This window comes from Salvia hispanica, chromosome 3, assembly GCF_029641045.1.
Source record: "Salvia hispanica isolate PSC_SH4W2 chromosome 3, Shi_PSC_v1, whole genome shotgun sequence".
NCBI classification, from domain to species: Eukaryota; Viridiplantae; Streptophyta; class Magnoliopsida; order Lamiales; family Lamiaceae; genus Salvia; species Salvia hispanica.
In genome coordinates this window covers 15,602,636-15,618,065 of record NC_142694.1, presented here as the reverse complement: position 1 = coordinate 15,618,065, position 15,430 = coordinate 15,602,636, and the positions used below count along the sequence as shown (strand labels likewise).

The window sequence follows — 15,430 nt, the reverse complement described above, 5'->3', positions numbered from 1 at the left end:
ATGATAGTTGTTTTCGGCGAAATTGAATCAGATTTGGTAGTTGAAAATCAAACATGAATGTGTTTAGTTAAATATAATACGGAGTACTATTGTTTATTATGGTGGTGTTCGGTTTCCAAGATAAAATAATACCAAGATACAATTTAGGATTGAGTTGTGAGATTATTTTTGTCATAACCAGCTATGACTAATTATCCTATGATTATTCATCTAGGATTAAGTCGTAGAGTTGAATCTCATGAATCAAACACACTAAAAATTTAATCTCAGATACAATCTTGCAAACCGAACATCCCAATTAAAGATAAAGAAATCGCTTGGTTGAAAAATAAATAGAAGAAAGCTGCAATAGAGTTAAAACAAAGTGAGTTTTCTTGCTTTATGACAACATTACACGTCGCCGGCCATATTTTTCACTATAGAATAATGAGAACAAATTCAAATATTAGGAGTATGATTTTTCTAATCAATTTTCAAAATTGCATGCAAACCAGACTTTATGAAATTTTATGATTTTTCTGATAGTTTCCATTTTTGTAAATATTTGTAGGATAGCCGGAAGATTAAGGCTGTCTATGCACTTTTTGTTTGTGGATTGTAGTAGGTACATGACTTTTGTTGTTTTCTTATTTTTCACTTCCATTCATTTGTTGAATTATATTCTTGATCACGCATACACAAGTGGCTAAGCGACGGTTATTGATAAACGTTATTGACCAAATTCGAAACAATCAAATGTTAATACTCGGTCTTCAAATAATAATCATCTTTTGTTCATTTTTTATTCATTTTAATCCGTCCTATAAAAGTAGCCTCACTTTTATATTCGTCACATTCTTTTCTTGTATGAGTTGGTCATATTCTTCATTAACAATAAACACTCCAATCATTTTTTTTTCTATCTCACTATTACTTTAACAATTTCACATTAAAACTCTGACATCTCCAAAGTCTTTAATGTTATGAAAGGGGAAATAATATGTATGTAGTAATTCAAAACTTTGCTCAATAAAATCTCTAATATTTGCAAATGATGTAGTATTATCTAGGTCCATAAAAAATAGTGTCATTTGTGGACGACACGGGTTTTAATAAAAAAATTGGTAAAAGTAAGAGAAAATGAGAAAAGGTAGGTATATTAATAGAGATAAGGAGAAAAAGTAGGTACAGTATGGGAAAGAGAATAAAAAATGGATAAAGTACGAGATAAACATTCCATTTTTAGAAATCATGAAACTATTTTCTATGGATACATGGGCGAATTTACATGTAATTAGAGAGGGGCAATTGCTCCACCTCATGTTTTCAATCCCATGTATTTATATACCTATTTTAAATTAATTTCTTTTAATATTCTCCTAAATGCCCCTCCTCAAAAATTTAAAATTCCTTCATATATAAATTTGCCCCCTTTCCTACAAATTTCTAGCTCCGCCCTTGTATAGATATACCGAAATATAAAATAAAACTATTTTTTATTGGAAAGAGGAAGTAGTGTTTAGGGAACTACGCATTGCCTTGCATCATAATATTCATACGCGGCGAACAAACATAGATAGTCAATATTTCATTTGCAAGCAAAAATACAAGTCAAAGTTGGTAATTTCTCAACATGTTCCAGCTATTTGAATTCAGATTGAATTCAGAGTATGAGAGTAAATTATTAATAATAAATCAAAATTGACACGTGTCACCGTGGGAGGGATTTTGAATAAAGAAAATATTGGAGCAAGAATCAAGGAAGAATCAGGCCAAATAATGAAGAAATCAATCTAGTATAGATTAGTAAAAATGGACAAAAATAAATTTACCAGTAATAAACATGGAAACTCGATATTAAAGAGTCCGGTTGTACAATTGGTAATCAATAAACTACTTCAACGTTTTTCCACATTTCCTTAAACTATACTCTAATTTATAATTAATTAACAAACCCTAACTAGATAAATAATCCTAATAAATTAATACGACAATAAAATCTGTAATTAATCAATAACAACTAATAATACAATAGATTAATTTAGTATATTCTACAATAAAATAAAAAAAGGTAATTAGGAGATTAATAAAAAGGTGCGATAAATGTTAATTAATTAAAAAAGACCAAAATATCATCTCATGCGACTTAAACAAAATCACACATGATTTTTCTGGATTACCTTGTTGATCAAATTAATAACATTTGATGAAATACATTCGTTGAATATAGCATAAAATGTGTAAGTTCATTGCATGCCTACTTAATTCTTCTAACACTCGTGATCTCTTTACACGTGAGAATATGATAAATAAATAAAATCTCTAATATACATCGTCACAAACTTCATTTAAAATATGCAATGTATTGCATCATCATCTTACGAGTCAAGCAATCAAACATAGAAATCTAAGCCAAAGTTCACGAGAATGTTGATTTGCTAACAAAATTCAACTTGTGTCATATATTTGAATTATCAACATGCACATTTTCACACATACACTCACTCCTATAAATGAGGCAATCCTGTACTTCTTCGATATATACAAATTCACTCACAAACAAAAAAACAATCTCAGCGATGACAATTTCTTTAGAAGCCTTAGCCATGTCCGGGGCCGACTTTCATGAAGTTGGCCTTGATGTTATAGAGTGGGAGCGGATAGACTCAAAGGTACCTTCATATCTATTAGCTGAAGAAGTAGACGGAGATGAAAACAATGAAATAAGAATGAAATGCCACGATGGACACATTCAATCGACATCGTGTGATGATGATGATGATGATGATGATAATAGTGACTTGGGCTGCATTTCATCTCTCGATGAAAGTAGTTTGAGTTTTGTGGGCGAGAAGAATGAGGGTGTACCCTTGAATTTTGGAAATATGATTGTTTGGGCAATAATAGTTGTTATTTTATTTGATGCAGTACGGATGCTCGAGTCATGAAAATGGCGATCAGAATAAAGTTTAGGGTTTAGGGTTTGTAATCGTAGAAATGTTAGAAGATCATTAATGTTCTTACTCACTTTGAAGTTGAGATGATTTGTATTTATTTGTAGGATGTAGGTACTAGGAATTTTTTATTTTTCTATTCTTTTATATTTCCATTTGTTTAATGAAACGATTCTTTTCTTACTTACGATAATTTCAATTTATTATTTTTTGCGAACTAGCTACTTGAGGTATGATTGTTTGGAAGTTGTACTATGTCGAGCTATGAAGTAGGTAGATGTATACTCATGAAATTTTTAATTGTCTCTCACCCTAAAAAATTGTACATTGAGCTATCAATCGAGCGAGCTAATTTGTCCGTGTTTGGATTAATCCTAGCGGATTTTGGCATTCGGACTACAAGTCATCCGTGTTAAATAAATTTGGGCTAAAACTTTCAGCCTTCAACCATAACCCTGAATAATTTTGGAGTTTCAGGCTAACATTTCAAGTCAATCAAGCTCAAAGCATTAAGATTTGCTTTTATATATATTGATCTTGACAATTATACGTTGGTAACAAAGAAATAAATCTATAAATATCATTATTACCAAGGATATCCATCGATGAACCCAGTGACTATTCCCCATGCCGATTTATAAGCACTTTAATGGGTAGGATAACTGACCCAAGAATTTAAGATTGATCTATACCCAAAATCATGGATCGACTCAAAACTAGTAGTAGTACTTATGCAATTCTTAGAAGAGTACGAACAAACATTTTTCTTAAATGATAGTAGTAGTATTACATTTTCCTTATTTGAAACTAAATGTGGTATATTAAATGATATATGGAAAAGTGAAATGTTTATAATCAAAATGTATTTCGAATAACCGGTATGCATATTCTACCTCTTTTCCATAATAAAATTCCGAGTAAAAAAGCGTTCCAAATTTTCTTATCTCTCGTGATTTTTCAAAAAGTGAGTTTCTTCACGGAAATTTTATGTTGAAAAAATATGCGTAAATAACAAAATAAAACCTAAGGTTTAGCCTAATATTTATAGCTTGGTTTATATCTATAATTGATCAATCTCTACAAAAATTCATAATCAATCATCAATAAAGTAAATTGAGCTAATATAATGAGAAAGTAATATCTTAATCTTGGCAAAATGTCCAAACATTATGGGACAGATTTGTAATGAAAAAATACAGACAAGAACAGGATTATCTGAAATAATTTGATTAATCCAAATGATTATTAGCAGAAAACTAGTAGTAATAAACCTGATCATCTCATCTTCCCCCAGACAACTCAATATCCTCCTGGAGGTTGATTGAATGCTCTCCCCAGTTGAATCTCCTCTGCAGCCTCTCGTTTTCGAGCTTCCGAATCTTCTCAAAGTTCCGCCACACCTCCCACCTCTCCGCGAGCCCTTCTCCCTCCAGCATCCGCACAACCTCAGACATCGCTGGGCGCTGCTCGGGGGTAGATTGGGTGCAGAGTAGAGCTATCTGAACCATAATCTCGACTTGCTCGATGTCGTAGTTCCTCGCTAGATTGCTGTCCACAATGTCCTCTAGCTTACTCTCCTGCTGCAGCTTCTTCACCTTCAAATGTTGAGTTCAAAATCATTATCATACAAATTTATAAACACGAGCTGTTTCGTTGAGAGGAAGATGGTGGGGACTTACATGGTCGAGAAGCAAAACGTCGTCTTCTTCTTCTATGCGCGAAAAATCTATGGCTCGCTGGCCAGTGACGAGCTCCAGAAGCATGATTCCATAGCCAAAAACGTCGGTCTTCTCTGAGGATTTTCCGGTTGACAAGTACTCAGGAGCTATGTGGCCCATTGTTCCACGCACTTGCGTCGTGATGTTGGTTTTCCTGACGTCGACCAGCTTGGCCAAGCCGAAATCGCCAACAACAGCCTGCAAATTGGAATCTAGCAGCACGTTTGCAGCTTTAACATCACGGTGAATGATCTTGGGATTGCAGTGCTCGTGGAGGTACTCTAGTGCACGTGCTGTGCCTAATGCCACCGATTCTCTCGTGATCCAATCCAATACAGGGTGCCCCGGTTCTGTTCGGATGGAAAGATTAAATATTTCACTCGATTTTCGCAAACACATGCCAATATTCAAGCCATAATGAGAACGTACCTCGCAAACGAGAGGCAACACTCAAGTTTTGCATAAAAGGGTAAACGAGAAGGCGTTCGGTTGGAGTGGTGCAGAATCCAATCAAACGCAAAAGGTTTCTGTGAACAGCCACGCTTATCATCTCGACCTCGCACTGAAACGCTGTATCGCTCCCGGGAGTATCAAAATCCATTATGCGTTTAACAGCAATTTTCGTCTTATCACCAAGAATCCCTTTATAAACCTTTCCGGAGCCCCCCTGCCCGAGGACATTCTTTTCACTAAAACCGTCCGTAGCCACCTGCAGTTCTCTCCAAGAAAACCTCTTCAACTGACCAAATTCAATTTTCTGGTCCACATCGCCTGAGCACACGGGTTACAGATTAATAAAAGAACAAAATCAGTAGCACGATTCAACTTCGACATTCCTAGAAATGAAATGATGAGGGCGATAGTACTTGAGAACAACAAACACTTATCAAAACAAACCTGCAACATCAACAAAAACTTCACGCCCGTAGCCTATAGTCCAGCCTTTCCACGTGAATAACAGGACAGAAAATCCAAGTAAAAAGACAGTAAACAGCGGAACCACAATTGCCAATATCAAGCCAGTTCTCGATTTCCTTGGATCACCTGCACAGACAAAAAACTAATGGTCAATATCTTCAACACGGCCTTACTACCACATAACTTTCCCGGATATGGAATTTGATAAAAACCGTGTGACTCTAAAATACATGTACCTGTGTTTTCAGATGCACAAGGCGGGGAAGAAATGACGTCACAGTCCAACCAGTTCTTTGTGAAACTAAAGAAGAAGCAAATAAAATTCTGTCAAAGTAGGCTTATTTAAATTAAATATTTAAGGATATGATTCAATAACATGCGAACATGCACGATATATGATCACGAGATGGAGATAAGAAGTTGATCGTACTTATGTTTAGAAATCTGAAACAAATCCTTCGGAATTTTTCCGCTCAGCCTATTTGAATCGAGCTGGCTGCGAAATAATAATAAATGTTTCATCAATGAAAACATTTAATTATGGTAAACAAATAGTATATCAGATTATTTTTCAAGAAACGTTACATACAGGTCCGTCAAGTTGGAAAGACTTGAAAGTGATTTGGGAATTGATCCAGAGAGATTATTATCACTTAAGATCCTGCTCAGGTAAACAAGCGTATCTTAGTCGACGGGAACAAAATGGAATAATAAAAGTTGTTTGAGTTTCTTATAGTGTGCTTACAAAAATTTGAGCCCCTTAATATTGCCTAGCGATGATGGTATTTCTCCTGTTAAATGGTTATTTTCCAGATCCAACATGGTCAAGCTCGTCAAGTTGCCAAACTCTTCGGGTATCTTACCACTTATACCATTTCCGGGCAATTTGCTGTTAAGAATGAAGACCACATAAGCACTTTCAAATTAGTTGCTAAACGCAAACATAAACAACAGTCAGACCATAGGCTAATGCAAAGGCAAATGAAAGACAATTTCGAGGTTTTTCAGTTGACTGCTGAAATTTAAAATTCAGAACTTATGAAAGTAGTTCATTCAACAGCTATAAAATATCTCTTGCAAATGGAGAGAGAGCAGATTCAGTGCAAAGATTGAGACAATGGACGAGTAATTAAGTGGATTTTCACATTCACTATAAACTAAATTAAGTATAAGTCGAAGCATTATAGACAGACATACAGTGTAGTCAGCATCTCCAGAATTGCTATTCTCGGTGATAAGGTTCCAGAAAATCCCATGTTAGGCAATGTCCTGGTACAATTGCAATAGTGAAAAGACTTAATAACAATATGAAGTTCATAAACATAAAAAATATCAGGTGTGATCTGACATAAAACTACTCAGAGTATCCAAATACATTCTTGAAAAGGGATTTTACACTGATATGACATCGTTGTTACTGTTGCATGTAATTTTGGACCAAGTGCAAGGGTTAACTTGATCGCTATTCCAATCTGCGAGCTGATTGTCTGAAGCATTTAGTGACTTCCTCAAAGCATATAATGCATCCCCTGAAAGGCACCAATGTGTTATCTACTCAAACAACAGTACGTAGAAAACGACCATTCTGTTTTAACTTTGACAACTGAGATTGAACAAACAAATTGAATAAAGGCTGTCATATGCAAGACAATGTGATTTACAACAAAGTTAAATAGACGGCAGCTGAGAAAAAAAAGTACTATTGTTATTCCATGACGAAAAAATTTATGAACATTTATATCTCTTATAGAAAGAACAGAAAAAGGGATTCAATGTTCTGTTAGTCTTTTCACTCTCAAAAGACGGCGCTAGTAATGCTCACTGTCTGATTTATTACACATGACTGCATCATGTAATCCAACATATATAACTCCAATAGCATTAGCATATCATATACTCATGTTACTCTGTTCAAATTCTCAATCTCTCCAGTCTAAATCTAAGAGAAGCTCGAATGATCAATTTGAAGCAGTTTCAAAAATCAATTTTTTTCCCCTCAATTTCTTTGCATAAGTAAAGCACATGCTTTTATATAAACAGCTCATGGTCGGTGGTCACATCAATATACGAGGAGAGAAGGAAAAAGAGTCATTTGAAGCATATAAGGAAGAAACAACAATCGACCATATACGAGCATTTAGATAAGTGGTATTGATAAACATGCTCACCTTGTGCATCAGGAGCCACAAAATAAGATAAATGTGCCAATGCTAAAACTCCAATCAACAGATCCATAACTGATGACAACAACTCATTTCCCACCAGGAGCTGTTGCAATGAGTTCTAACCAAGCAACCTACAATGCCTTGCAGAAACTCTGTTTATGGAAAAAAAAATCCTTCATTTAATTGTTAAGAAACCACATCAGCTAATATCAGCTAACATGAACAGCCATAGAATTATTCATATTGACATCTAGGAAGCATCTTTCAAGAAAACAAAACAACCAATTAGAGAGAGAGAGAGAGAGAGAGATTAACCACACCACTTCAAACAACTAAGCATTACACACATTTCCTCCTCAATCACAACTGAACAACTCAGCCTCTTAAAATTCGAAAATATCCAAAATCAACATGTACTTACGTGAACAGCCATAGAATAATTATATTGACATCTAGGAAGCATCTTTCAAGATAACAAAACAACCAATTAGAAAGAGAGAAAGAGAGATTAACCACGCCACTTCAAACAACTAAGCATTACACACATTTCCTCCTCAATCACAACTCAACAACTCAGACTCTTAAAATTCAAATTTCCAAAATACATAAGCACCAAAACAAATGCCTAAAATCAAGCCCACCAATCAGTTTTCACAAACCATCAACAACCAAGAATCTTCTCAAATCAACAAGAATTCCAGGAAAACCCAAAAATTACACCACACAGATGCTTCAAAGAGAAGAATTAAGACAGAGAGAGCCGTGAAAACTACCTGAAGCGAAAAGGGCCTCGATGATTTCCAAAAGGGAGTCGAAAAAACACGAGCTTTATTCAGTTTGAAAAGCAAGTGAGGAGCCTAGAAAACACACACGCTTCCGAATAAACTCCTTTCTGGTATTCGCTTTTTGCGAGGGTGACGCTCTAAATGCGTGCTCTGGCAAAGGAGTGCGTGTAGATTGTGATACATAAATTGGCACTCCATCCGCAGTTACTTTTTAGGGAGAGAGGTAGATGAATTGGTGAGAGTGGTGGGCCATGCTTGTAGACATTTTTGGCACCTAGTTTTGGAGGTTTGCTTCGCCTTTAATCGATGATGATTTACTATGAAACAATTCGCAGAAAGAGAAAAATCAGAGGCAGCTCAGCTCTCATCTCTTCATTTGTTTCTTTTCACGAAAAGTAAATTCAGATGAAATGAAGATAGACACCATTTTGAAATGAAGATATTTACTGTGTTTTTTAAAGAGATCATTTTTGAAATTATACTCCCTATTTACAAACGAAAATGGTTAATTTATGTGAAATAATAAAACAATTTTAGTACTCCATTTGTTAAGAAAGTATTAATAAATATTTATCACCTAGTGCTAATTAGAGATATACTTTAACAATGCTTTGCGTTAAAGAAATAAAACGAGGGACAAAATGTATATCGGATGTGGTGTCGGTGAGAGCAAGAGTATTGCCAAATGGTAAAAGAAAAGAGCAATGATAGACAACCAAATTTTCGAAGCCAAAGCACCGACTCTATTTGTCGCATTTGAATATCTTTTTATTTTCTATTTTGGGCGGCGCAAACGTGTGGGTCGGATGAGATATACTCGAATTTAAGGAGATTTTGGTTGAATCCGTACGCGAGCCTTTTTTCTCTTTTGGACTACGTAATACGTCATCCTATCATTTCGAGCAGAACATAATAATGTTCCTTTTTTTTTTTGTTCCTAAGAATCTCTGGTCGATACTTTTAGTATATAATAAATATAAATTAGTAAATTATCCTCGAAAAATCGAGTGCGACAAATTTGGATTTATAGAAATTTTCTCTTTATAGATCCAATAGTATTTACTTTGTGTTATGCTACAATAATCTCCATTTTGGTATGTACTAGTATAAATTAATAAATCACGTGAATAATCAAGCACGACAAATTCGAATATATAGAAAATTAATCTTTATAAATAAAAAAATGATGTTTGTTTTGTTTTACATTACAATAATATCATAAGAGCCAATAGTTTATACTATAAAAATAGTGTAGAAAATTATTTCTAATAAGCAATGAGAAAAAATTGTACCCGTATAAGCGGTAGAAATAAATGATTCAATGAATTATTCAAGTCAACCTAAATTTCACCATGAACTTATTATTTTACCAAGAAAGAAAATTTAATGCAAAATCCATCAACACGGGCACGACGAAGCACTGATTTTGAGTGTGGATTTCGTATCCATTAATTAAGAGATGATTAAACATTAATTATCTTATCTGTAATTAGACTATCAGTTAAGTAATTAATTTATTTATCATTAGGTGAATAGGTGACAAATTAACCACAGTTAAATCAAAATGAGAATTACAAAAATAGTAAATTAAAATAACTTCCGTTGCCGGGACTTGAACCCGGGTCTCTCAGGTGAGAGCCGAGTATCCTAACCAACTAGACTACAACGGATTGATGTTCATATTAGAGAATGTTTTTATATTATTCAGAAAAACAACATTAAGTTGAGTTATTTCATTAGATAAATTAATTAAATAGCAAAGTACTACTATCTTAGAGTTAGCAAAAAGGTGAGATATAAATACAAGATCTTACTTCATTTTTGCTTTGTAAGATTGAGATGATTCTATCTCGTCTCATGGTGAGTTTGTTGATTATAAGTCTTTGCAGATGGTGATAGTGTTACCGTTTTGATTTTTGATTTTGTTGTTGTAGGGAGGGTGGTCTTGTTTTGTTGTTTGCTTTGGTATGTTGTTTCGTATGTTTTATCCTTGTTTTGACGTATCTCAGCGATCTTGTATTCTGCCACATATATTTTGATCTATTTACGTAGACTAGTTTGCTTATAAATATATATATGCTTGTAAAACACAACATAAATGAATAAGCAAAACACAACATGAATGTAGAGATTTTTATATATAAAGCTGCAGCTCGAAACACACTTGATAGTATATAACTTCAAAGTATCAGTCTACAATTCTGTCATCCATGCAGCTAAAAGATTCAAGAAATGTTGTTTTCGTTGTCATAAGTAGAAATCTCTAAGTTGTCCTAGTCATCTTCCTCATCGTCGTCAAAATCGCTCACATTGTGATCGCTATCACCACACAGACCCACTTCGTGTTCGTCTTCCTCACTCTTCACGTCATAAGGTTCCGAGTCATCAATTGTCGACTTGCGTATTCCGATTTCATACAACCTTGTAGAGGTGTACATCTCATCGTGGTCGTCCATTGTGATTAAACCTACAAAAGAATCAATTGGTTCAGTTGCAAAGTCGATCACACAATGGTCAACCGGGATCGTGGCAATGTCGGAATAATTGACGGCATCCACTGTGCGGAAAGCAGTGAAAAGAGGGTGCTTCTCGTAAGGAGTGTCAAAAGTTGTTATGATATCCTCGGGATCTATCCTCATAATGCCATAGATCACATCACCACTAGCATTAAACGTAATTGTTGTTTGATCCAACGATGGTATGCTCCGAAGCAGCCTAAACTTTCGAACATCCCAAACCTCGGAGTTTATGATCACCTATTCAAGTGATAACAAGTAGGTTCAAAAGAGAACATAAGACCAAGCTAAAAAAAAGTCATACATTTGCATATATAAGATCAGGGTTGTGTTATAAACCAAACTAGTTATAAACGCCAAACGCCAAACACATCATTATAAAATAATGCGGAATTCATTATAGGGAATTATGAGATTTAAAAACTATGACATCATCCTACAAAATTTAGAAATCTGAAGTTCATTATAAGTTTGTTATTAGTTCATTATAATGAACTTCAGGTTATCATATAATGATGTTTTTCGGCGTTCAAGGTTTAAGAGTGGTTAGGTATTGATCACAGTCCATTTGTAAATGCAACAAGCCCAATTTGAAATATGAACTATTGTCGTACCTCATTCCTAGTAGGATGAAAGCCGCCGCCACCGAAATCTGTAATTTGATCAAATCGATGAATTGGAGTGGAGGCCCTTTGATCCCACAAAACTCCGTTCCAAAGTAGCATAGAGTCGGATGGGCTAAAGTGAACTAGAGAATATGCATGCCCAGTACCAGAAACGTTGGTGGATGTATCTGACAATGTCAAGCCCAACTGACATGTTTGAATATCATACAAAAGAATCTCCGAGCGTGGTAAATCTGATCTTAGTGCTCCAAACATTCGACCTGAATTACTAGCTTTGGCGGCTTTGACTCCACCAAATGAGTGCTTAGGACCAGTAGAAACCGAAGACGCATCCCACAAGCAAACATCATTTGAACTTGAAGAAAGTATAAATTGATTTCCGCCGGAAAAATGAGATTGTACAAATGTAAGAGGAGATAGATGACTTGTACAATGGTCCAAGACAATGTTCTTGTTAGAATCGATAACTTTCAAATCCCTGTTGAGCCCACCAACAACAATTCGAGAAGAATCTCCTAGGAATGCAATGCACGTTAAAAATGACCTAGTATTATAGTGACAACTTCGCCATGGTGTGAATCTACTATAAACAAACTTCCGATCCTCCATATGCCCAATTGCCCTGTGCATACTTCTAAATTCACGCTCCCTAACACGATATGTAACATTTGATGGAGCAATAGCTATGCCACCTCTTTCCATACGCCTCGATCTCGGAGTAGCAACATTACTAGATGCTAGAGTACTCGCAGGTCCACAATTAGTTACAACCTTCAAAATAGCATAACAATATCATGAACCCTAATAAATAAATAAAAAGTTTACATAAGTACTACATGTAGTTTATGATATGTAAATTGGCACACTCTGCCATTACTTTTGGATAGAGATAGGTAGATGAATTGATGGGAGTAGGGGTAATATTTCTACACATTTTTGGTAGCTAATTTTGGTAGTATGATCCAATACAGACACCAACTAAAGTCAATACAGACACCAACTAAAGTAAGATCTTTTGTGTGTTTTAAAGAAATGATGTCATAAGCATTTTCGAGGTAATATCTACAAATGAAAAGCAGTTAATTTTTATGAGCGTAACGAAATAAAAACCAAAAGATGTACCATGGCAACGGTGGGGTAAGAGTATTGCCAAATGGCAAAAGGAAATCCTTGTAGACGCCTAAAAACAGAATTTCTTTATCTCGTTGACAAAGTGTATAGATACTCAAATCTATTGAAATGATGTGGAATTCATACGCGAGACTTTTTCTATCATGGATACATATTCTATGTTTATGTCATCTCAAGAGTAGCACAATAATGCTTCTATTTTATTTGTGAGATTGTCTAATTAGTACTTATGGTATATATATTATATAAAAAATATTGTAAATCAAACTCAAAAAATCAAGTACAATAAATTCAATTTTATTTGAATTTGTTCTTTATAGATTTAATAATAATAATAATTTTGTGGCAATATCCGTTACATTGCAATACTATTCATTTGATTCATATAATATAAAATTCAGTAAATCAGACTTGACAATCAAGTACGATGAATTCAAATATATAGAAATTTGTTATTTATAGATACCATAATACTCATTTGGTCATAATATCCATTACTTTGCAACAATAATTTCGTAACAACAACTAATTTATAAGGAAATGGAGTAGTGTATACGATTGTTTCTAATCCGCAACGAGAACAAAATTTATGCGTATACGGAAAAAATAAAAAAAAATTATGTACTATAGTCAACTCAACCCAAATTTCACCATATGCCTTTTTATTTCACCACGCAAAGATAATTTAATGTAACAGCCCATCATCCATCAACACGCGCACGACGAATATTTTGTTTAGTTTACAATCTTCAATAACTATTAAAACAGACCCATCATCTATCAATAAGGTGAGTATGTGAATAAATTAAAATCTTCAAAAACTTAAAACAAACCATCAAAATGAGAATTTTTAAAAAAATATAGAAGAAATATTTGTATAAAACTTTCGTTGCCGGGACTTGAACGTCCGGCTCTCTCGGGTGAGAGCCAAGTATCCTAACCAACTAGAGTACAAAGGATTGATGTTACGCAACGTGAAGCATTTGTTTTTCACCATGAGTTGTTACGTAGTGTTGGTTTTGTGATTTTAAAAGAAGAGGTAATATAGTAGAAAATAATTATGTTTCCATTTTAGCTAGGAAATTTGTTACTTTAAGTGGGACAATAAAAAAAATGTTACATATTCAGTGGATCAGAGAAAATATTAGTACTATATAATACTTATAATATCAAATTTTTATTTACCAAATGAATGGAAACATAAACAATTACAAAATTAAAATATTCCTAATACTCCTACAAACAATCACTACTAATCATCTCAACATCAAAGTGAGTAAGAACATTAGACGACATAGCTTTTCTATATTTAAAAGTAACAACTATTATTGCCCAAATGATCATAATTCCAAAAGTTAAAGGGCACACTCTCCTTCTCCTCACCCACAAAACTCCGACTACTTTCAATGAGAGACGATGACGGAATCGGCCCATCGTGCCGTTTCAATTTATTTCCACCGTTGTCACGATCTTCGTCTTCTTCTTCTGCTAGTAGATACGAAGGCACCTCCGAGTCATCTAACTCCCACTCTGTGACATCAAGGCCGACTTCAAGAAAGTCGGCCCCGAACATGGCTAGGGCTTCTAAAGAAATTGTCATCCTTAGACAAAAAAATCCGATTTTTTCTTGCAAGATAAAGATTACTTGTGAGTGTGATTGCATATGCTGAAGAAGTAGAAAATTGCCTAATATATATAGGAGTGTTTGTATGTGTGAACATGTGCATGTTGATAATTCAAACGGACTTCAAATACATGAATCAAATTGAATTATATTATCAGATTATTAATTAACATTCCCGTGATTTGGCTTGACTTTCCCTTCTTGATTTTTTTTGACGCGTCAGATTATGATGTAAGAGGTTGCATAATATAATTATGACATCATTGGAAATTAAATTTGTGATGATATACACCCCCTTCGTCCATAAATAAATATCTCGCCTTGACTCAATATTTTTTTTAAATATAAAAAAAATGGATTATTACAAGTTAGTGAAAACTATTCGAATACAACCCATTCGATTTTATAAAACCAAAAGTATTAGTATGATTTTGCATACTGCTCTTCCCAACTATATATGCTAGGTGGTACACCTAATATAAACTTTAACTATAAAAAATACTATAAACTTTAATACATCGAGTGACAAATAAAATATCACATATATTATACATTCTAGCAAATATGAAATTGCTATGGTATATAATAAAAGTATCTCAGTCAAACCTATCAAACCTTATCTCATATCGCGGTACCAAAAAAGGCCCCAAGTATCACATGTATTATACAATCTACCAAACATAATATTATTATATTTTAATATAACAAAAGCATCTCACTCAAACATAGTAGTAAAAATTATTTCATTAATGCCGTACCAAACAAGCCCTAAATGTATAAACATAAATGAAATTACTTTGTGCGTTAAATCGTTGTTTTTTACTACTATAAGATTTGTAGGCAAATAATTGATCGTGTAGACAGCATTTATCCATGTTTGCTTCTTTTTAGGATTTTTTGTTGAACATAATTCTAACCTTCCAAGTGAAATAAACTTCTTTGTTAATTTATAGACTGGGAGCTAAAATGAACTACCAAAATAAAGTTTTAAGGAAATGGTAGAATCAAAGAGAA

General features: G+C 34.0%; 1 protein-coding gene, 1 non-coding gene and 1 pseudogene across 3 annotated transcripts; all 3 read right to left on the bottom strand.

Moving 5' to 3' along the window:
- Positions 1-4,057: 4,057 nt before the first annotated feature.
- On the bottom strand, positions 4,058-8,905 carry LOC125213389 (putative LRR receptor-like serine/threonine-protein kinase At5g10290). Of its 2 annotated transcripts, none has more exons than XM_048113906.2 (12): positions 8,508-8,905; positions 7,738-7,886; positions 6,966-7,098; positions 6,767-6,838; positions 6,315-6,458; positions 6,159-6,230; positions 6,000-6,065; positions 5,806-5,870; positions 5,549-5,695; positions 5,081-5,422; positions 4,613-5,001; positions 4,058-4,522 (listed from the first exon to the last, which is right to left on the bottom strand). In XM_048113906.2, exons 2-12 carry the CDS (start codon positions 7,802-7,804, stop codon positions 4,214-4,216), a joined length of 1,806 nt encoding a protein of 601 aa, XP_047969863.1. In that variant the 5' UTR covers positions 7,805-7,886; positions 8,508-8,905; the 3' UTR covers positions 4,058-4,213. The 2 variants fall into 2 exon arrangements, with proteins under 2 accessions (XP_047969863.1, XP_047969862.1); XM_048113905.2 differs by having other exon boundaries at positions 4,058-4,528; positions 8,508-8,902.
- A 1,211-nt stretch (positions 8,906-10,116) lies between these two features.
- Positions 10,117-10,189, bottom strand: TRNAE-CUC (transfer RNA glutamic acid (anticodon CUC)). The gene has a single exon. It is a non-coding gene; the product is annotated as a tRNA-Glu (tRNA).
- Positions 10,190-10,792: 603 nt separating this feature from the next.
- On the bottom strand, positions 10,793-14,392 carry LOC125209324 (DDB1- and CUL4-associated factor homolog 1 pseudogene; annotated as a pseudogene).
- Between the last annotated feature and the right edge of the window lie 1,038 nt (positions 14,393-15,430).